This window comes from Oikopleura dioica, chromosome 1, assembly GCF_907165135.1.
Source record: "Oikopleura dioica chromosome 1, OKI2018_I68_1.0, whole genome shotgun sequence".
NCBI classification, from domain to species: domain Eukaryota; kingdom Metazoa; phylum Chordata; class Appendicularia; order Copelata; family Oikopleuridae; genus Oikopleura; species Oikopleura dioica.
The window spans coordinates 1820784-1842971 of NC_137291.1; the positions used below are offsets into that span (position 1 = coordinate 1820784).

General features: G+C 41.8%; 5 protein-coding genes across 5 annotated transcripts; 3 read left to right on the forward strand and 2 right to left on the reverse strand.

The window, feature by feature from the left end:
- The first annotated feature begins 47 nt into the window (after window positions 1-47).
- LOC145710859 (uncharacterized) lies at window positions 48-1364 on the forward strand. Its single transcript, XM_081788566.1, has 3 exons — window positions 48-304; window positions 507-703; window positions 750-1364. Exons 1-3 carry the CDS (start codon window positions 77-79, stop codon window positions 973-975), a joined length of 651 nt encoding a protein of 216 aa, XP_081644692.1. The 5' UTR covers window positions 48-76; the 3' UTR covers window positions 976-1364.
- An 8612-nt stretch (window positions 1365-9976) lies between these two features.
- On the reverse strand, window positions 9977-12262 carry LOC145711142 (uncharacterized). Its single transcript, XM_081788872.1, has 2 exons — window positions 12238-12262; window positions 9977-12185 (listed from the first exon to the last, which is right to left on the reverse strand). The coding sequence occupies exons 1-2, from the start codon at window positions 12241-12243 to the stop codon at window positions 10047-10049; spliced, it is 2145 nt and encodes a 714-aa protein (XP_081644998.1). The 5' UTR covers window positions 12244-12262; the 3' UTR covers window positions 9977-10046.
- Window positions 12263-13522: 1260 nt separating this feature from the next.
- On the forward strand, window positions 13523-14541 carry LOC145711438 (zinc metalloproteinase nas-8-like). Its single transcript, XM_081789131.1, has 3 exons — window positions 13523-13746; window positions 13816-14172; window positions 14232-14541. The coding sequence occupies exons 1-3, from the start codon at window positions 13523-13525 to the stop codon at window positions 14524-14526; spliced, it is 876 nt and encodes a 291-aa protein (XP_081645257.1). The 3' UTR covers window positions 14527-14541.
- Window positions 14542-14578: 37 nt separating this feature from the next.
- On the forward strand, window positions 14579-15956 carry LOC145696815 (uncharacterized). The gene is made up of 3 exons (XM_081773916.1): window positions 14579-14921; window positions 14963-15450; window positions 15538-15956. Exons 1-3 carry the CDS (start codon window positions 14818-14820, stop codon window positions 15900-15902), a joined length of 957 nt encoding a protein of 318 aa, XP_081630042.1. The 5' UTR covers window positions 14579-14817; the 3' UTR covers window positions 15903-15956.
- Window positions 15957-16828: 872 nt separating this feature from the next.
- Window positions 16829-21854, reverse strand: LOC145711129 (uncharacterized). Its single transcript, XM_081788859.1, has 5 exons — window positions 21648-21854; window positions 19861-19943; window positions 18195-18365; window positions 17726-17997; window positions 16829-17371 (listed from the first exon to the last, which is right to left on the reverse strand). Exons 1-5 carry the CDS (start codon window positions 21657-21659, stop codon window positions 17355-17357), a joined length of 555 nt encoding a protein of 184 aa, XP_081644985.1. The 5' UTR covers window positions 21660-21854; the 3' UTR covers window positions 16829-17354.
- Window positions 21855-22188: the final 334 nt, after the last annotated feature.

Here is a 22188-nt window from a genome sequence, read left to right on the forward strand (position 1 = left end):
CTCCGATTCTTTCGCCAGGAAAGAAAGAAAGATGCAGTAGTGATAAACCTCAGCTGGGCGCCATTGAATCAGTCAGATGCCCCAATATAAACCGATCAAGGGTGAAAGCCACATTCACACCCCAAAAATCACAAAAATTGAAAAACACAGAAGCTTTCAAAAGACAAAAAAAAATAAAAATAGAGAGAAAATTCAGAAAATCAGAGAATCTTCCAAGTCTTCGAAATTCTTCAAAATTCTTCGACAAATCTCGAAAATCTTTCTTGAACAAAATATGATTCTTACTCAAAGAAAGCTCAAAAAGGTATGAAAATCGTTATTTATGAAAGATAATTTGGCGGAAAAGAAGTGGAATAACCATAAATGACTTGACAGAATGATGGGTTCGATCTAAAAAAAAGATATCTAAATTGAAGGAAAATTTAAACTAGTGTCTTCTAATTAATGAACACGGTCAGCTAAATATTGAAATTATTTACTAAAAATCATCCTTTACATCTTTCTAGGCAACGATATGTTACGTAACAGTTTCGTCCCTCTCCATTGCCTTTCATGTTTTGATATTCACACTCACAACGATAGCTTCTGGCTGCGTCTCTGGAATCGGAAATTGCCCGAAAACGCCGTTTCCTCTCATCGGCCATGGTATTTGGTGTGGAGCTGGCGGCTTTTTATGCTCGGCGATTTGTATTCTTCTCGCTAGGTAAAAAATTTTTTGAATATTCGGATTCGTAACCTCATTTTTCTAGCGACAAAACAAAGTCAAAGCGCAGCTTGAAAATGATCCTCCTTGTTGGCAGCGTCTTCATGATCATGTTCAGCTCATTCGGCTCAATTGCTGATGGATATGGATGTTTGATGCTCTTGACTTGCTTCGATTGCGCGCTCTTCAAAAGCCAAATTTCAACGATCCTGTTTTTGCTGCTGTTTTTGGAGTGCATAGGAAAGGTTGACAAATTTAAAAGTTCATATTAACTCATCAAGAGAACAAATCCTCAACCTGAAAAGTTCTCCTGACTCTCTCCGTCCTCTCCTTCGTCATGACTCTCCTCAACGGCCAAGACATCCTCCCTCTTTCGATAGTCAAAGCCCCAAAAATCATCAAAACGTCTCGCCAAAAACGAAAACTTCGCCGATCTCAAGATCCAACAGAGCCCGCCGACTGGACCTGTTCCTACCTCAACCCAAATCCACTGCCACAGAGAATGGATTTTAGCACTTCTTATCACCGATCGCACAGTCGGATCGATTTGGATTATTCTCATTGTCCGACTTTGGAGGTCGGCAATGTCTCCATCGCGCATGCTTGAAAATATTGTGGAAGCGTCTGTATTTATTCTCGTTTTTTAACTGTATTTACAAGCATGAAAAAATGAAAAAAAAGGTTTTGAACGATTTGTCATTCGCTAAAAAAGAGGCAGTAGAAAAGATTTTCGTCGGTCAAGTCGTAGCAGCGGGATTGACAATTCCATCCGGGCCGTAGATTGTTGAAAACTGTGTTTCGCGATGTTCTCTTGCATCTCTGTCGATATTTCTAGTAAATTTCGAGATCAAGGAAGAAAACGATGAGGCAAACCTCCAGCTAGTGAGTGTTGTGAGAGGAGAGCTGCACTTTTTGACGAAATACTGAGAATTCGACAGGTGACAATGCGCCACTAGAATCATCAAAAGAAGGACGCAGATTGCCGCGCAGAGTAGAAGTGACCAGACGATCCAACTATACGCCTCTAGAAACCACTTATTTCACCATTTTGAACATGACTGTACCTTGGCGTTCCTTGATTAATAGTGGGCCAAATTTTAATTGAACTTGTTGATCACCCTTCTTGAGAGACACTTCACGCTTCCTTCTTGCTACAGCTGAACAGGAGATGGAGCATTCTGAGCTACTGCTCTGTCAGAAGATTTTTTGCTTGTCATTTTTTCTGATCTATTTATTGCGATAAAATCGAATTCGATGATGATGATTTCTTAATCCTAGTCTCGGAAACCGGTTTAGAAAACCTGAGTCAGGTTCTGAAGAGGTAAAATGAAAAGCCGCATAGCGGCTTTTTTAAAAACGAAGCCGCGAAGCGGCTTCGCCAGCATTTGAATGAAGATTATAGTGGTTGAATTGCGAAGCCGCTTTGCGGCTTCGTATTTGAAAAAGCCGCTACGCGGCTTTTCATTTTACCTCTTCAGAACCTGACTCAGGTTTTCTAAACCGGTTGCCGAGCCCAGTCTTAATCCTAGCGATCATCAATTTAACCGAACTCCCAAACTTGCGATTGTTACAACTTACAAGTGCCCCTTAACCCGTTTGCTTTGGCCCTTGGTCCGGAAGAGAAGACAAAAACCTTTCCTCGCATAAAGTGACATCGCAGTGGAGATAAGTTCGATTCGACTGAAGGAAAGTGAACACAGACGCCGAAAAGCCCACGCTGCCATCGTCATCGTTCGAAATCGTCTGTACTCGCCCGCTAAATGCGAAAGTTATAAGCGCATTAGCGGTAGTTTGATACGAAAAGTATTGAAATGAAAATCGATAAAAGCCAAAAGTTGGGCACGAAAGAGGCGATTATCTCTTCCATTTTCGACCTCGCCATATGCGCTAAAGATCTTTGAAAAAAGAGATGGCTCGGAAATTAATCTGTTAAATCGACTGTACTTGAGCTCGGGGTTCGGGCAGCCAGAATCTAAGAGGATGAGGAGGTCGGTTTCGTCGTCGCCGGTGATCCAGCATCTGTCGAGGCGGATTCCAAGGTCGATTTTTGACTAAATTTTTGACCAAAAATTTTTTGACTAAACTTTGACTTGAAATTTTGACTAAAATTTTTGGCTGAATGACTAAATTTTGGACAAAATTTTTCGACTAAAATTCGACTAAAATTTTTTGACTAAAATTTTGGACTAATTTTTTTGACTTAAATTTGACTAAAATTTTTTGACTAAAATTTTTTTGTTAAAATTTTTGACCAAAAATAAGAATAAAAGCTTACGTTTGCCCAGACTTTTGCATAAATCTTCTCCCCTGCGTCAAACACCAAATCTGTCCTTCTTTTCTCCAACTTCTTTGTCTTGAAAAGCGCCATTTCGACCTCGAAAACGCCCGTGCCACTGATGGCCGGAATGATTTTCAGGCTCTCGCTGACGGCGTACGAGTTAGAAAGAGTCACTTTAATCAGGTTCATAAATTAGCAACGCAGACAGGTCAATCAAGCCCGCTAATCGCGACATGTCGCAAATGGTCATTAGGAGAGCAATGAACCTGCACTTGATGGTTCAGGTCGTAGCCACAAGAGAACTGGATGTGCACTTGTTCGCTTACCCGCGGATAAACAATCAATTTAGATTAAAAAATGTCTGGTAGACAAGAATGGTTGTTTAACCGCAATGCCCAGTTACTGCCGATTTTGACCGAAAGCCGGAAAAGATGGAGTTGGAGAAGATCATTTTTGTAGTGTTTCCAGCTCTTTCTACGACTCTTTTTGTGCCACAATGATTGTTTGCAAGGGTCAATGATATCCTCCTTAAAACAGATAACTATCCCTTCCTAAGCCCAAAACCTAAGTCAGGGTCGTGAATGACCCAAGATCTCTCCTCTAGAAAAAGATGCTTACCAATCAGAATTGACCTTGCACTGGTCCGGCGTAATTTTCATCTGCTCATCATCAACAGCACCAACTTGAATCTCCTCCCATGAAAGCCCTTGTCTCGTGAACCAATCTCGATTGAGCACGAGTTCAATTTCAGACACGCCGCAAGCGAGTTCTTATTCAGAGTGTAAGGCGCTTGATAACAAATTGTTAAATGTCGGGTGCGATCCCTTAGGGACCAAGTTCTCTTGTTTGCTTTTTCGCCACACTTGCCTAATGGACTTTCGTTTTTCCCGGCATTCCCCGTGCTGTCGGCTTGGTAGTCCAAATCTATGTTTTCAATGAAGAATTTTAACTCTTTTTTTTCATCATTTTTTACCTCTGAAAACATCTCCCGATCCAAAATCTCCAGAAAAATTCTCTTCGACATCGAAATCAACCGGAACTGACCAAATTTCTTCGAGCGCTAGAACTGATGAAATCACGAAAAAATAGAATTTCATTTTTGCCATTTCGAATTGCAATTGATTAAGAGTACAATGATAGAAGTTTAATGTCTCTATTGCTTTTTTGCGTGCCCAAAAAATAGATCAAAGATATCGTGTGCTCCGGAGCGCCACGGTCAGAAGCTAAGAGCGCTGACGTAAGAAGCTTACGATTTATAGAAAACCTTTTAACTGCGATTGAATTTCTACAATAAGAATTTTTAATTGAGGATTTATTTCAAGTAATGAAAACAGGGAGTAAAAATAAAATGAAAATTTCGGGTCGAAAGTTCGAAAAACATGACTGCGCACCACTGAAAATATCTCCTCTGCAAATTGCGAAGGATTTTTCCTAAAAAAACCTAGTTAACAGATCATCATATAAACTGAGGCAAACTGGATTAGGGCTGATCCACCAGGGTCCAACTTTTTCGACATCGTCTTTTCTCCACATCAGCGCATTTGGGATAGTTCCCCAACTTTCGTCGATTATTCCAAGTTCTCGATGTTCTGCATTGTAATCTAAAGAATCATGGTTAAATTTCTAAACAATCACGAAACTTCGAGGAGAATTAACATGAAATTTACCTTTAACGAAATAAAAAACATCTGAAAAAGTTCCACCAACAATGAAATTTACCCTTCCATCATCATCTTTGACGATTAGGTACCCGCTGAAATCTAAGTGGCCATTTTTAGCCTTCCTTTTTATGCAGTTTTCTTGGGCTCATATTTAATACAATGGTTGACTTATACTTTTGAGGCAGAAAAAAAAAATTTTTTTTTGAAAAAATTTTTCACGTGACCAAATTTTCGTCTTAAATTTCGGTTTTTCCGCTTTCATTTGTGAGCCTAAACAAGCCTAAAAATGAATCACATATAAGATGAAAGAGCACAAAAAATGCTTTCAGAAAATGTGCCTCATTCAACGGCCGGAAGCGGCCGAAAATTTTTAGAGCCAAAAGATTGCCCGAAAAGCAGTGATTTTAGGACAAAAATGGCGTAGGCGGACCAGCTATAATCAATTATTTCTAATTAATTCTTAAATAGAACACTTGTTGAGCTGGAGATAAGCACCAAACGACTCACTTTGCAAGTCTGAACACTTTGGTGTGCGAAAGTACCCCGAGTACAAATGTTCTAGAAAATTTTATTACCGAATTTCGATGACCTCGAATGACCCCAAGATGACCTTTTTTCGAACTTTTGTGGTCAGAATTGAACTCTAGGGTACTATTTTAGTATTATCACAAAGTTTGAATGAAAAATATGAGCGAAATCTACCATTTAGTTTTTTCAGCGGGTACCTATTTGACGATCTCTGTCTCGTTTATTTTTGATTGAAACTAGAAATAATTATTGATATCCAGAATTTCGGTCAGTCCTTACTTTTGATTCGATGAAATGGAAAAGGCTGTTCGCATATTTGACGCTCGTAAAGGGTAGATTTATCAGTCCTAAAGGCTCACAGAAGAAAACTGATTCATCTAGTGTTAGATTTTCTCCCAAAACAAGATTGTCTTCCCAGAAAAAACTGTCTTCCATGTCTTCGTCAGAAGAAACGCAGACGATGTAAAATCTTGATGATCTATCGAAGTCGCCCGAAGACGCGAAAATGATATTTTCCCTCGTTACCGTCGTATTGTTTTGTATTTGCAGCCGGAGAACTGGACCTGAGAGCACCTTCTTACTACTTGTGGCCACTGGTCTTTTGACATTGAGATATTGAGCAAGAAATGTCCAAGAATGATAAACTCCTGTGTCGCTGGTTGAAGAGTCATTATCTTTACGATATTTTTGATGGAGCAAAATGCCAAAATTCTGCAGTTTATTCAGATCTTCAATATCTTCTGGAATAATGATCGATGAACTTAGTCTTTTCGTGGGTCTTACGGACATAAATTTCATACTGTTTTGATTTCGGACCCTCCCTGGAGCAATAATTCAGCGCATTCGCATTGCTTAAAAGCCCAGGAAAAGCAAAAATGCCCGGAAAATTATCGGAGGTGACAATATTTGCCTTCGTTGAAAAGAAAATTCTTCTCAAATCAAGGCTCAAGTCCTCTTTTTGGACAAGTTCAGCGGGAATTTTGAGTTCTTTCAAAGAAGTCTCTCTAAAAAAATCATCAAAATCTCCGAAAACATTGTGAAGTAGAACACAAAAAAGCATTTAAAACGAGTCAACGAAGGTTTTCAAACTTGTGAGGCCTTGTGATAGGTGTTATCGTTCGATATTTACGGACAAGTGCTTACGGCGGCCTTTTTTATGTTTTCAATAGCATCTTTGTATAACGAGGAAGAATCGAAATGATATTATTTTTGATATTTTATATTTCATATATTATGAATAAAGTTCTGAAGCAGAAAAATAAAAGAAAATTAGTGATAGGGCTGAAAAAGTGAAGGGAAGGTATGGGTCAAAGGACCGTTAGGTTCGGGAAGAGGATGGAGATTCCAAAATAGTGCCATGGGATTCATCGCCATCGGGAACATCTTGGGAAGATGAGAGCTCAATTCATCAGTTTGCGGCAGCGAATGTTGTTTTCGTGATCGAGATGGATTGATTTTACGATTTCTGGTCTGGATCGCGCCGTCTTTTTTCATCGTCAGTGGTCGGGGAGTCTGAAAAGATCGGATAGAAATACCAATGGTGAGAAAAAGATCTTTTTGGAAATTGAAAGGTTGGCATACCCTGTGAAGCTTTTCATAAAGTCCGCAAGCGTTGCAAACCGAGATCCCAGAAGAATTTTTTCTCCAAAGCGAAGTTTCTGTCGTCTTGCAATTGTCGCAAATTGTTCCTTGTCGCTTCGAGGGCGCTGGTTTTCGCTTCGGCTTGACGAGGGGGCGAGATTTGCCGTTGACTTTGCAGTACAATCCACAAGCGTTGCAGAGGTAATTTCCTGCCTCATCTCGTCGCCAGAGGGGAGTGACTGTGGCTTTGCAGTTCGAACAGACGCGGTTTTCGAGCGAGACGTCGGAAGGCTTGCATCGTTTTGCTGGAGGAATTTCTGTCTGGGGAAGAGATCGCTTGGAGGCTTCTTGCGGAGAGGATGGTTGAGTTTGTGAGAAGAAATTTGGGATGGGTTGGAAGTAGTTATCTGGAAGAGACGATTCTTGGTGAGTTCCAAGTTGCGGAGGGGGTTGATATTGAGGCTGTGGTTGGTAGAAATTTTCATTATAGAAATTCATCTGAGGATTTTCAATTGAGACTTGGGGCTCTTGATTTTGGCTGTAATGGAGGTCTTGATATTGGGAACTGTGAAAGTCGTTGTAGCTAGATGAGGAACCAGATGATGGAGAAGGCGGCACATCTTCGACAGAATTTGATCGAGTTGGTAGAAGAACCTCTTCCTGAGAAGAATTCTCGAAAGTGGCGAGAGGGGCTGCTTGGATATTTGGCGATTCGTATTCGTTCCTTGCTGATTGAGGGGAGCCGATGGAGCCATCGCTGGAGCTGTTGGAAGCGATTCCGGAATCGTGGTGGCCCTCTTCGAAGTGATAAAACGAGCTGGAATTCAAGAAGTTGATGTTGAAATTATTGCTCGGTTGGGACTCGTTTGAAAAATATTGAAAATTTGTTGATTCGGTCATTTTGAGATGAGGAGATTTTGTAAAATTCTTTGTTCTTGCTAGAATCGAGACGATCGGACAATATATGAGTACCTCCGGTGAGTTGAGGCGCTCGAGGGGACATGTGCTCCGGGCGCGCGCGAGGAAGTTTAGCAAGAATCGGCCTAAAAGTAGCGGCTGCTCGATGTTTCAGCTGCGGGGACCAGCTTTGAAATGATTCAAAAACAGTCGATGGCGGTCAAAGACATCTGATTTTCTATCATTTTCGGCGTATCTCACCTACCATAACGCAGAAACCTGCTGCTGATTGCCCTGGCCTGCTTAAGAAAACGCCTTTGCAACTTTGGATTTTCAAAAAATGAATCTATTAGGGGCGTTTATTGAATAATGGTAAGGGTTAACCCGTAGGCAACAATTAAAGTGTTTGATAGAAGAAATTTCGAACCCTGTACTCAGAAGCGGCAAGGTAGAAATTGTCCGAGACGAATGCCTGGAGATCACCAGTAGTCATGGAGCCGCTGGAGTCGTAGCGTCCTACAACAACTGAGACTCCATCAACGCTCATAATGTAGTTCAATGTTGACGTAGTCCCTTCAACGAGCTGTACTTCGACGGCATAAGTATTCCACTCTTGATCGTTGCATACAACTTCGTAGTCTCTTTGGTGGTATTTGTCACCAACAACTGGATGGACGTAGTCCGGATCGTTGACAACAAAGTGGATCTTTTGATCAGATGGCCGTTGGAAAAACGCAAAGGTTCGATCTCCTGGAGAGCCGTAGTCGTTTCCGCCAGTCACGTGGAGGATAGTCTTCCAGTTTCCGTCAGGCTCGATGCTGTGATCACAGAAAATATCAGCAGAGACCTTGTAGCTCAAGGCTGCAGCGGCGGTTCCGACTTGAGTATTTTGAACAGGGGAAACGGCGCAGCTGTTGACGAATGAAGTGCAATTTTCAAGACCATCGCATGGATCGGAGCATGTTTGATAGAAGAAACTTCGAACTTGGTACTCAGAAGCCGCGAGGTAGAAATCATCCGAAACGAAAGCTTGAAGTTCTCCAGTCGTCATGGAGCCAATCGAGTCATAGCTTCCTTCCAAGACAGTTGCGCCATCAATACTCATTACGTATTTCAAAGTCGATGAAGTCCCCTCGACTCGTTTCACCTCGACAGCATAAGTATTCCATTCTTGATCGTTGCATTCAACTTCATAGTCTCTTTGGTGGTATTTATCGCCGACGACGGGATGGACGTAATCAGGGTCGTTGACTACGAAGTGGATTTTTCGATCCGAAGGGCGTTGAAAAAAAGGCAAAAGTTCGATCTCCAGGAGAACCGTAGTCATTTCCACCAGTCACGTGGAGGATGCTCTTCCAATTTCCATCAGGCGTGATGCTGTGATCGCAGAAAATATCAGCTGAGACTTTGTAGCTCAAGGCAGCAGGAGCAGTTCCGAAGCTCGTATTTCGAACTGGAGAGACGGAACAGCCCTTGACAAATGCCGTGCAATTTTCAAGGCCGTCGCATGGATTGTCGCAAGTACCAGCACACGAGTTTTTCCAGTCGAGTTTGTTCCACCACGGATTATTGAACTGACCTTTGTAGCAATGAATTGTCCCTTTGACTTGTCCATCATCGCAGACAACTTCATAGTTGGCTCGCTTTTTGTTGATGACAGGCTTCAGAAGGTTGAGCTGTCCGTCTTCGATGCTGATAGTGGCTGCTTTACCGGCACATGGATGGGATGGTTTTGGAGAGCATGAAAGTTGAGTACCAACCGGCAGATTTCTATCGAAAATGAAAGAGTTTTGGCAATATTTGGGTCGAAAACTTACTTTCTAGCAACAGTAGCTGGGTCACCGCATCGAGTCATGAATCTAGCAATGTTCTTTTTCGGCCTCACAGTCCAGTCTGGAATAAATCCAGCGTCGCATGTTGGCTGACATAGGATCTTCGATCTTTGAAGACCGAGATTAGGGCAAGCCCAAGATCCATTTTCAATCGGAAAGGCGTTTTTTGTCTCTTCAGCCTTTGCGTCGCAAATTATTCGCCGCCCCTCTCTTTCCTCTGGTGTCAAGTTTTTATAATTTTGGTATTTTCCGGCGAAAACTTTCGCAATCAAGAAACTGGCAACTTTCATTTTTAGAGCAATATGAAAATTAGGCAGTTTTTAGTATCACGTTAATGATGGTTTTACTGAAAATAGCTCCAGGATATTCAAACCATCAATACCAAGTACTTCAATCATGTTTTTATGAAAATAAGCGTCAATAGCTTTTTCTAGCGCTTCGAATTCAAAAAAATATTTTCCATCAAACTAAAAATTAATGAATTATTTTCGGAAAATTTTTAAAATATTTATTTGGTACAATTTCCAGAAGACTCTCAACAGAACCAATTGATGTAATGAATGTGCTTAAAGAATTTGATAATAGAAGTTTCGGACTTTGAAGGCAGAAGCAGCGTCGACTTGGTAGTTGTCAGCGACGTACGCGTAAAGATCGCCGGTAGTTTTCGCGCCGCTTAAATCGTAACTTCCGGTCAGTTCACTGGCTCCGTCGACACTGGCGACGTAGTTGAGTTGGCCGTTTCCGTCTTCGATGACTTCGATTGTATATGTGCTCCACTCACCGTCAGTGCAGGTGACATCCGAGTATCGCTGATGGGCATAAGTATCAATCGGATCGTTAACTACGAAGTGAATTCTATTGCCATTGGGTTCTCGCATGAGTAGAAAAGTTCGATCGCCGGGCCCGCCGTGATTGGCACCGCCTGCGCCTAGTCTAAGAATGGCCGTGTATTCCGAGTTCAACGGCGCGCTATGATCGCAGAAAACTTCAGCCGAAGCCTTGTAGCTCACAGCAGCTGGCACAGTTTCCAGAACATTATTTTGAATTGGGGCGATGGCGCAACCGTCGACAAAGCTGAAGCAGTTTTCGACTCCGTCACAAGGGTCAACAGCGCATGCTGGAGTGGCATCGAGAATTTGGTAGAAGAAATTACGGACGTTGAAGCCTGTAGCGGGCTCATTGTATTGCCCTGCGACAAATGCTGTGAGGTCGCCGGTAGTCTTTGCGCCGCTCGAGTCGTAAGTGCCATCCATGACGGTGACTCCGTCGACGGTGGCGACATACGAAAGTGTAGACCCTTCAAGCACCGTCACTTCAACAGCGTAGGTGTTCCACTCGTTTTCGATACAGTCGTGAATCACATATCTTTGATGACTCCAATCACCAGGAAAATTCACCACAACGTGAACTCCATTGCCGTTTGCATTTCTCATGAGAAGAAAAGTCCGATCCCCGGGCGCACCGATATCACCACCTGCCCCAAGTCGAAGAATGGTCTGATTGCTCGCAGAAACCGCCTTCTCGTGACTGCAAAAAACTTCAGCAGACGCTTTGTAGGCCAGGGTTGCTTGGACGGTCTCAACTTGATAATTGGCAGTGGGAGCAATTTCACAGCCGTTGACAAGTGTTGTGCAGCTTTCGATTCCATCGCATGGATCAGAGCAGAGAGGGGTATCGGCAAATGTCTGATAGTAGAAGTTGCGGACAGCAAACGCCGATCCAGCATCGTACCAGTCGTCAGAGACGAAAACTTGGAGATCGCCACTTGTCACCGATGATTGATAGTTGTAAGTTCCTTCATCGATTTGAGCACCATCAACGCTGACTATGTATCGCAAGTTCTTTGGGGAGCTGTCGACTTGCTTCACTTCAACGGAGTAGGTATTCCATTCACCGTCCATGCAGACGTAGTCGTTGCCCTTGGAATGATCGTCACCGGCTGGATCATTGACGGTGAAGTAGAGCTTGTTTTCGCTAGGATACCGCCAGAGCGCAAAGGTTCGGTCATTCGCAGCGCCAAAGTTTTCTCCCGCGCTCACGTGAAATATGTTCTTGAAGACTCCATCAAGCGCCATGCTTTGATCGCAGAGAACGTCAGCGGAGAATTTGTAGTTGAGAGCGGCGGGCACGGTTCCAATCTGATTGTTTCGAGAAGGTTGGAGGCTGCAGCCATCGACGAGAATGTGGCAGTCGTCGAGTCCATCACAAGGGTTGGTCTCGCAGGGAGGAGGAGTTGGTGCAAGGAGGTTGCACTTGAGCTGTTTGAATTTTCTGTTGAAAAGCATGTTGCGCTGTCTTTGGATGGTAAAGATCATTTTATGGGGAGCCCATCCGTTGTCAGTCGTGAGGTTGACATCGTCCATGCAGACGAAGGCGTCGTGGAAGCTCTTGACGGACGCAATTAGGTTGTTGATTGAGTGGCAAACGTCTTCACTGTCGTAGTAAGGAGGGATGAACGCATCCGGGTCGCCGGAGCCGGCAAAATCGACGCAGGAATCTGAGATGCGAGTGGGGAAGTTTTCGACTTTGTTGTAGAAATCGCGAAGTCGATTTGCCTTCTTCCTTGAATTGCGGGCGGGCAGTCCTCTTCCAACGTAGGCGGCGAATACATCGTCGTAGACCTCGTTGTAAGCAGCAGCAACCTTAGTCCAGGCATTGTCCGCTACCTCGAGACCAGCAGCAGCTGCGATAACAGCAGGAAGAAGCTACAATGTCATTTATTTTTTAATATTTTTTCTCTTATAAATTCGCTCTTACCTTCATTTTCCGATCAATTTTGAAAAAATTCTATTTTCAATGATAATTCTGAGGGACTTCAAGTTCGATTTTATATCGCGAAAGTGCTGACTAGCGCGCCGCATGTGGTATCTTATCGCATGTTTTCGATCGTAATTAGCCACAAGGCCAAGCGTAAAAACACGCGGCTGATCTTCTAACTACGTACCTGGTTCGTCGTACATGGCAAGTAATTGGTGCATGTTGACAACTTTTTCTCATCATGGTCACAGAACAATAAACTCTTGCAAAAACAACAAGCGTGAGAACGTTTTTACAAACAAAGTCATAAAGAAGACGCTATTTGATATCCTAAGCTCATTCGAAATATGCTCGTTTTCATTATTTTCAACCGAGTTTTTGCAGAGACGAAATTTTCAATTGGTCAAGAAGAAATCCGCATCTTCGAAAATTGTCCGAATCCATTGGAATTAACTCGATATATTCAAATTTCAGGAGGGCAAAATGGCTTAGGGTCGAATCTTGATCTATCCAAAGAAGAAAAATCCGTGGAAATTTGCTGCAAGCCTTGCTGCGAGTGCTATGAGGCTATTGACTGCGATGATGTTCAAGAGGTCGAATTTTCTGACGAGAAAAAGGCCGAGATTGTTGATTTTCTCAAAAGAGCATTGACTTGGAGTTTTGTTGAAGAAATCGCAATTCACGATTCTTGCCGAGAATTCTTCGTTCTCGAATCAGGTGCTTTTTCAAAGAAGATTATTTATTGAAACATTTCCTAGAGATCTTCTTCTACCTTCCAAAACTCAAAGAAATTTTCCTTCTTTCCCGGAACGGAAGAAATTCCTTGGCGAAGTTTGATGACTCATCGAAAAAATTTATCTGCGCCCCAAAAGCTCATGTTCTTTCAAATCAGATTCTAGGCGCAATTATTTCTGAAAACCGAGATTTTCGAGCTACTGAAATGGTAATTGATCTTCACGAAGAAAACCTTGCTTTGGGACAATCAAGTTCGATTATTGAAGATCTTCAAAACTGTGCAAAAAGACTTCTTCATGTTATTCTTTACAAAAAAACTACGGAATAAAGATATAATAAAATTTGACATTTTGTTAATGTCAAACAACCCTAACAATTCAATAATTGATCAATCAATAAGTTTAAATAAAAAAAAAACTCGGATTTTTTCGTGAAAAAACAGTGGTAAGCAGATTTTTTCTTTCGCAAGTTCAAAAACAGCCTTGAGAAACACCCATCTGCAATTTCATTTTTCTCCATTTCGTCTCAAAAACCTTCAAATCATCTCCTGATGAAACTGTTAGGCTCCATATCTCTGGCTCTTGCGAGCGCAGACCGCAATGTTGAGCATCGAAGTTTCGAGAGACCAAAGAGCGTTTCACAAATCAACGCTGAAGGAACCATTCCAAACGGGATCAAGAATCAAGCGCGACAAGGATTTCTAGATGGGGCTCATCGATGGCATAATCGGACGATTCCGATTTCTCTGAATCGATCACTCGATGAAAACGGAAGGTAAATCGTTCATTCCTATAAAAAATTCTTTAATTTTTCGCTTTGACCTTTTACTTACCATTTTTCTAGCGGTGGACTTTTTCAAGCGATCCGAGAACTGGAAGAAAAGAACATTGCTCGATTCAAACCCGCTGGCCCGGAAGATAAAGATTCAATCAACGTCATGAAGGGCGGCGGCTGCTGGTCCTGGTATGGACGACTGAGCGGGGAGCAAGAATTGTCCCTCGGGACTGGTTGTGGCTGGATGAATGTAGCTATTCACGAGCTTTTCCATGCGATGGGAATGGCTCATACGCAGATGAGAAGCGATAGGGATGAACATGTGGAAATCCTGTGGGAGAATATCAGCGAGGAGCAGGCTTATAATTTTGACAAGCTTGACGATATTTCCTTCAGCAACTACGGTTTTCCATATGACAAGGGATCGTAAACTTTTTTGAAATCAAGAAAGACTTCGTTTTTTTCCAATTCCGATCCCTGATTTTTGATTATTTCTCCGTGATGCACTACGACAAATACGCCTTCACCAACAACAACGAAATGACCATCAAGACGAAAGATCCCTACTACGAAAATCTGATTGGCCAGCGGATGACCGCGAGCCCTCAAGATATTCAAATGCTCGATATCATGTACGATCCTTCAAGCTACGACTTGACTCAATGCCGATGCAAGGCTTTTGAAGTGTCCGGATTTCATTCCCAGGGACACAATGTTCACGGAGTCTACTACCTTGATGGAACTGCTGAAGATAAACTTCTCTATGGCCAAGGTTTTTGAATAAATTTTTCAATCACAACAAAGAAAATCATCAAAAACCAAACAAGACCAAATCAAAACGGCAACTACCTCGCATACAACAAGTACAACTGGAGCTGGGGCATTCAAAACGTCGTCGGCGAGAACTACTTCTTTGCCTTGATCTACGATGTATCTCTCTGCCCAGAAGACATCAACGGCCCAGAACCATGGAACGAGTGGACCGGTCAGCAATGGTCTGCTGTTCCAGGCGCAAAAGCAGAATGCATCGATTGGCTGACTGAGGATGAGACTGTTCCGGAGAGCATCAAAATGCCAGAAAACGAAAAACTCGAGAGAGCTGAAGAAGCAAACGGACTGTGTCCATCAGATGAGGATAAATTTATCTGGGAGATTGACAACTGGAGCTTCGTACTGTAAGCACTCTTTCCTTTTTCATTTATAAAAACTAATCAAGAGCCACGATTCCTCGAGGAACAGCACTGCGAAAGACCTTCGTCGATCGAGAAGGTTACACTTTCGAAGCTTCAATCTATCCAAATGGTGCGCTGACCGCCCCAGATCACATTTCCGTATTCTTCGGCGTCGTCGAAGGTGAACATGACGATGAGCTCCCTTGGCCTCTCTACGGTAGATACCTGACTATGGGCCTTGTCGAACCCACCAAGACCTGTCGGGATCGAATGACGCACAAAATGCAGTTCACTTCGGCCAAATATCTCAACGATTACTACAAGCCATCTGAAGTCGGCCCAACCACCTACGGCTGGAACACCTTTATGAGCAAAGAAGAGTTCGCTGCGTATGATTTTGTTGACGAGCAAAATGACAGCGTCAAGTTTGTCTTTTCCGCTGAAGATGCAACAGGGCAATATTTGGATTGTGACGTTGAAAAGCTTGGAGACTTCAGCAGATGCTTTTATCATCCAGTTGATAATGATCTGAGTAAGTTGACTGTAGATCGGAAAGAGGTTAAGGGTTATGGTTATTGACGACTATTTTGAAAAGCAGTTTCCCTTATGTCATTTTAAGCATTTGACAACAACGGAGTCATTTCCGGCCGCGGAGTTGTCTCCACCAAATCTCCACCAATCAAAATCTATGGCAAACGTTGCCTCCATGTCGATCTAGAAACAACTGGCTCCGTCACTCTCAGCATCCAGGGCGAAAACGTGTGGACAGGAGAAGAGTATCAATACCTCCTTGAGAAGCGATTTTTCGAGGGCGACGAGCATCAGCATTTTGATGTCGAGCTCGGCCACGATGATGATTTCTCCGTTGGATATCTTCAATACATCAAGTTGGAAATCATCAATCACGACAATGTCGAGACGAAACTTATTCAAACCAATTTTGAGCATGACGACTGCGAGCATGATCACGACCATCATCTTTAGAGAGATATTTTTTTCTACTGTTTTAGACAAAAATAAAACATGACTCATTATCAATATTTTTTTTTGCTTTTTCAACACCTTGCCCTAGTTGTTCCTGGTAATCATATTATTCAATTCGTAAAAATTGCCCCTTCGCAGAAGGCGACAATGGATAATGACACGAGTCGGCAAGCGGGGGCCTGTCAGGTGTTCCCAGCTGCTCCCGGTTCGTTGGTGGTCCTTCTTTTCGCCACGCGACCTCGGCCTGGCCGGTTGCCAAGGAGCACCAAAAGTCTGCACCACCGGATTATGGCGCCAAGGAACAAGTGTGTCTAATTAGCAAACCAAATAAGAAGGGGAGCAAATCTTGGAGCGCGAACAGCTTTTTTTTGGGCGGGAAAAAACGAGCTCATAACTTCCGGGAATTGAATTAAATACGCCTCGTTTTCTTATGTCAGTTCTTACTTGATGTTTTTCAGAGAAAGATCTTCTCGATCAATTATTTCTTGCTATTCGATTTTATTCTGACAGCATCGGCAGATCATCTTTTTTCTCTTCTCTATCAAAAAGATGCCAATTAAATTGATGAGTTTCTGTATAAAAACTCGGGCAAATTGAAATGATTTCTTCAAAATTCAGATGAAATGATTCTCAACAAGATATACATTTTAATCGTTATTTCTTTTGCCAATCCCGTCCTTTTCGGAGTTTTGAACAAGTACGGAAAGCTAATTTGCGACCTGAAACATGATGATTTGACTCATCCACATCGTAACTGTAAGTCGCTATTACAGTTGCAAAAAAAGGGCTGTGTTTTTTCTTCAGATAAAACAATTCCTGGATTTTACGGAGAAAATTTTAAACAACTTTTGAATAAAGACCTGCACCTGACTTTTGAGCACTAGATTTAATAAAAACCAGTTCGAGTTCAATTTTTATGGTGTCGCTTTTTATTGTGTCGTATTCTTTGTACAGGGTCTGACTCTAGCTTCAAGCAAAGCTGTGTTTTAAATAGTTATAGTAAAAGTAAGCATGCGTTAAATCATTCCGCTGATCTCTACCAGAGAGGGCGCAAGAGCTGTTATTTTGGCGGGAAATTTGAAAAGCAAGAGCGAGAACTAGAAATTTTTCACCGTAGAAAGTTGAATAAGTTGACTGTTTATATAAATGAAAATTTGAAAATAAGGAAGTGAAGCCCTTAAAAAGGGAAGAAATTTTACAGTTTTGAAAAGTGCTTATATATAAAATTGAAATAAGGAAAAAATTGAAATAAAGAAAGGATACTTTGTTTTGAGAACAATTCATAAATAAGGTGACTCCTGAATCTTTTTTCTAAAGAGAAAAAGACAAGGAAGGTTGAAGAAAATGTGACACGACGGTGGTGGGTGAACGGCATTACAGGATGGCAAAGCGAAGTTGTGCTGCAAGTTGGGGCCCCCAACTTGGGGGGACTCATCGCGGGGTTGAGTTCTTTTACTTTGAGACGGATTCTGAAATTCTAGCGTTAGAAGACTGTTCCCAAATGGTCAAAAAGGATGTTCGAAAGAAGGTGTCACTGAGAAAACCACTCTAGAAATACCCTCCTTTGATCCCCAATTCTAGCGCCGGGAAATAATCCCTTGCGGAATTTCCCCCTCTTCGCACCTTTAGAATTGTAGAATTTCCGACACTGGAAGTCATTGAAAGATCAAATTTGGAATGTGGCATCCAGTGGCACTTGGCTCTTCGCGAAATTCAAACAAAGAGGCGTTCTTAAGGGGCTCTCAAGCACCATCAAGTGCCCATTGTTTCGAACAGACTTGAGCTCAGCAGGTTTACTGCCCTTTTTTGCGCTTTATGCTTACCTTGTTGATTTTTCGGCCGGATGGTGAGTTTTGTCATTTTGGCTTTCTTCGCTTCTGTGGCTGAAACTGGCGCGGAATTCGAAAAGTCGAGTTGGGCGCGAGTTCGTTTGGTTGGGGATCGCTTCGCTGGGGAGGCAAAGTCGGGAAGAGTCGCGGCTTTTTTGCTTCCGACGGCGTTCAGGGCTTCGGCTCGACGATTTCGGAGGGCGATGGCTCGATAGTATCGTGGAGCAGAGCGGGTGATAGTCCAATCGTAGTTTTGTTCACTTTCACTGAAGAAAAAATTGTAAGAAATTTGATGAAGGAGCCTCTTAAATCTTGGCATGTAAAAGGCCTTTAATTGCTCAAAAATATAACCCTTTTCAAGAATCTCTAGAAAGCCCCCACTCTCGCATGCCCAAACAAACCCTCAAAGAAAGAGGGCAAATTAACACGCGCGCTGATTCTTGTCAAAATAGCGGTCGCTCACCTTGATCTAATGGGTCGACCGGTAGTCGTGTTGAAGTTGTAAATTTCAGCAAAGCGGCGTTCTTCCGATTCCATTGCTTCAGAAATTTGACGCTTCAGGAAATCGTCGGTAGATTCGCGAGTCGACACTGGTCGGTTGTTTTCGTCGTTGTCTTGGCCAAAATTCAACCTCCTAAAAATAAAATAAGTCTCTTTGTTAAGGGAATCCTTGGCACTGTTCATATTGAGCGAAAAATCTCAAGAAGGCACCTTAATCCCATTAGCCTTTCCACTCCCAAATGTCAAATACGCATTATCTCTGCATGGCATTACCAAATGTACTCGAACATAAAATGTCAATCACGCAAAAAATAGTCTTGACAATAAACTGCGGTTTTGTCAACACTGAGTTTTATGCCCAGGACATCTTCTTGCGGCTTTTTTATTTAGTATTTACGGCTTCGTTTTTATTCAATAAACCCATTTTGTCGCTAAACTGCCCTAGATTATCAAATCAAAAAACACCCTTTAGCTTTATTTTCCCCGAAATAATAGGGAAAATATCGTTTGGTAGACCCTTAATTGCCATTTTTCAAGTTTTGATTACATCTTCAACTGACCCCCTCAAAAAACCATCAAACACATAATATTATTCCATTTCCAAAACAGTGGCAACCTGGTCACGCGCCAAAAAATAAACTTATGGTAACTACCGATTTTTTTTCTTTACAAAAATAAATTTTCATAAACGATCTTTATGTAATGCGCGACTTTGTGGCGGCGAAAAAGCGCGTGAAAAAAAATAAGATGCGATGACCTTAAAAACGAACGGGTTAGATAATGATAATAAACATGGTGTCGGGGGCCTGGGGGTTTTCGATTCTGATAGACGGGCAGGAGTGAACTTGGCTTGATTTATGACGCAGGGGCAATCAAGTGAAAGGCCAAATACACACAAGCTGGGCAAAACAAATTACTTCGCACTTGATTTTCAAGACTTCTAAGACTTAGATTTATCGCTTGTTCCATCATTCAACCCCCGGTTACCATAATTTCCGACCGCAAAGAAACATCCCCTTACCGAAAATTATCAAACTTCTCGCACGCTAAGAAGCTTCCCTGGACACGTGACTGTGGTCAATATTCTGCAGGTGCTCAAGTCGGGGGGCTAAAATGGCGGTCCTAGTAGCGGAAAAAAATCACCACCCGGAACATCCTGTGAAAGAAAATTCGCGGTTCTTTTGTGTTTTCAAAAAGGTTTCAACCCTTATTTTTTCACACCGGGGGATGCAGATTTTTGGAACTCAGCCTATCCTCATCTTTTTGAGACCTTCGCCCTAGCGCATTCGTTTCTGAGCAAAGAAATGATTACGTGATAATAGCGCACTACAAAGTCAATAGAAAAAAGCGTAGTAAAAGCAGAAAAAAATACGCTGTCGGAGAGCCTGAGAGCTCCGAAAACAAGCACGAGCCCCATCCAGTCTCACCGACAGAGCATTTTTAACTGACTGAGGCAAGTTTTGAAGATGAGAACTTATTTTCAAGGACGAAAATACGCAATTTTCTTTCAATAAAATCATCATTTTTTTCGGAAAAAATTCAAATTAGCGAAAAATTGAAAATTTATAGGAAGAAAAAAGGTGAAAAATTAAGGGTATCTCTCTAAAAAATATTTTTATAGTTCTTACCTTCGAACAGGAAGTCTGGATGGGCGAGAAGGTGTCATGAGACTGATGATGTTCGAGGCCGAGTTTGTCATTGTAGGAATAGTCTGAAAAGAAAAACATGATTATCTCTCATTTTAATAAAATCGTTAATCAACAACAATTAAATTTCTCTTTTTTCAAATTTTCCTGAAAAAAGTGCATCGCGGCCTGGGCGCGAGCTCAAAATCGATCTTGTCTGACAGAACCAGGCGCGCAAGATCTCTGTTTTGACCGTTTTTTTTCCCGGGGAAATTTTACTTTTTGAAGGTTTTTTTTCGAATGAGGGAAGACTAGGATGAGCTCGAGTTTTTATGCGTTCGGGCTTTGAGAAGGCAATCGGTGCTCATCAGGCCGCTCAGACTTTGGCCAAACAAAAGAGCAATGGCGGAGCATAGCGGGGCGCGCGGATCATCCAAAATCATCAAGGGTCGGGGCAAGATGGTTGACGATCAGGAGGGCTTATTCAGGGGTAATTAAATAGAAGGAGAAAGTCATTAGGCAAAAATTCGAATCTTTTTTTATCTCAATTTTTAATTTTTTAGAGTAAAAATCATCAAAATGGTGAATTTTAATTTGAAAAAATAAGGGTGTCAGAACTTTAATTTTTTGTTAAACATTCGATTTCTTGATTAATATCGACCTTGAAAAAAAAAAAAGAGTTGAAAAGAAGTAAATATGGTTTTTGGTCATTCACGCGTTCATTTCCGCTTTCAAGCAAGTTTCTGCTTGTTTAGCAGTTTTATTTTATTTTGTTGAATATAATTTCAAACCCGTTAGTTTGGACAGATGACACCGCCGCGGCGGATGAAAAGGATCAAGAGCGGATCATCCTGGCGGGAAACAGAGAGCTATAGCTACAGGATACTCTATCCCCCGCCGCTTATCGCTATTGTAAATAACATAAGGATCTGGCCAGGGAAGCCAGAACTACTAAGATTTTGGGTTTAAGGGTGTAAGAAATAATTCGAGGTAAGTTGAACTTTTCCGATATCATTTTGACACCCTTAAATCACCAATAAACCCCATTTGTCCTCCTTCAATACGAAATAAGGGTGTCAACAATGCTTTAATCAGGGTTTCGACCTTCTTTAAAACGCCATTGACACCCTTATTTCTAAATTTTCAAAGGCAAAAGTGCTATCAATCATTTTTCGTCACGAAAACAGAAGAGAAACGCAATGAAATCTCATTATTCATATCAATTTGAGGCGAACTTTCCCCTCTATTCACGATTATTTGCGCAAAATCCGATGATCGAGTTACTATTCACCTTCATTTTCATTTCAGAAAAGTCAATTTGCTTTGCGCAAACTAATTCTGAGTCTCAAAATCGCGAAATTAAATTTCAATCTCAAGTTCAATCCGGCTAAAAATCGCTTGATCCGGTTGATCCGTTAAATAAGATTAATTTCAAGCTTGGTTTTCTCGAAGAACTTATTGAGCGAAAGCTTAATTTGATAAAGAAAAAAAAGCGGACAAAAGAACTGCTGGATGCTGCTTAACAAGTTAAGAGCCCGAGGGTCGAATTGTCCTTGTGAATGTGGGAGCACGTGGCGGATGTCCGGATCAAAACAAAAAAAAGCGCACTTGAGGGAGTTATTTCTCGCTGTTTAGGTTGATTGAGCCTATTCAGGAAGCTCGATTTTCGCTAAAAAGAGCGTTTTTCAAGAAAAAAATCTCAAAATAAAAAATATTTTTCTTTTTTTTTATAAAAGGACATTCAAATCGCTGATAAGCCGCTTATCAGTATTATTTTCTTTAAAACTTACATTTTGAGTCATTCTTGATGGTTTTTTTCGGTATAACTTTTTTTTTTTTCTTCTTGTTGAATTTTTATATCTTTGTTTCAAGTTTGTTTCGAGGTCTCTTGGCTGTTATTTCTTCGAGAAAAAGGAGTGATTGAATATCTATAAGCGCGATATATTTTGTTTGAAAAATGGATTTGAGCTCTGCATCCGGGTTCGCGCTTTTTTACTACGGTTTGGAATAGTAGCGGCGCTGGGGAGCACGCGCGCGGGCGCAGCTGAGGCGCCATCCTCACGTACCGAGCTGCTCAAGGCTTCGAGCAAGGCCAGCGAGGAGGAGGAATCGATGACTCTTGATGCAAAACTCAGGGATCGATTCGGGGGTGAATGATTTGATGAGATCGAAATAAAGGGAGGGATATCATTTTGAGAATTAAGGGATTATTTTATGGGAAATAATAATTTCTGAGAATTTACAAATTGACACCCTTAATAAATTTGCTCAAAGGGAAGTTAAAACAAAGAAGAACTGAATCAGGAAAACCTTTTTTGCTTTGAAAAGAGT

Bases quoted from the DNA above. Each gene is read 5' to 3' on its own strand.
- LOC145710859 (XM_081788566.1), top strand. From the start codon at position 77: ATGCCCCAATATAAACCGATCAAGGGTGAAAGCCACATTCACACCCCA. The intron at 305-506 runs GTATGAAAATCG...ACATCTTTCTAG, and splicing joins CTCAAAGAAAGCTCAAAAAG to GCAACGATATGTTACGTAAC. The intron at 704-749 runs GTAAAAAATTTT...TCATTTTTCTAG, and splicing joins ATTTGTATTCTTCTCGCTAG to CGACAAAACAAAGTCAAAGC.
- LOC145711438 (XM_081789131.1), top strand. From the start codon at position 13,523: ATGAAACTGTTAGGCTCCATATCTCTGGCTCTTGCGAGCGCAGACCGC. The intron at 13,747-13,815 runs GTAAATCGTTCA...CCATTTTTCTAG, and splicing joins TCACTCGATGAAAACGGAAG to CGGTGGACTTTTTCAAGCGA. The intron at 14,173-14,231 runs GTAAACTTTTTT...ATCCCTGATTTT, and splicing joins TTTCCATATGACAAGGGATC to TGATTATTTCTCCGTGATGC.
- LOC145696815 (XM_081773916.1), top strand. From the start codon at position 14,818: ATGCCAGAAAACGAAAAACTCGAGAGAGCTGAAGAAGCAAACGGACTG. The intron at 14,922-14,962 runs GTAAGCACTCTT...AAACTAATCAAG, and splicing joins GACAACTGGAGCTTCGTACT to AGCCACGATTCCTCGAGGAA. The intron at 15,451-15,537 runs GTAAGTTGACTG...TGTCATTTTAAG, and splicing joins TCCAGTTGATAATGATCTGA to CATTTGACAACAACGGAGTC.
- LOC145711129 (XM_081788859.1), bottom strand. The intron at 18,366-19,860 runs GTAAGAACTATA...TTTTATTTTTAG, and splicing joins TCCAGACTTCCTGTTCGAAG to GAGGTTGAATTTTGGCCAAG. The intron at 17,998-18,194 runs GTGAGCGACCGC...TTTTTTCTTCAG, and splicing joins GGTCGACCCATTAGATCAAG to TGAAAGTGAACAAAACTACG.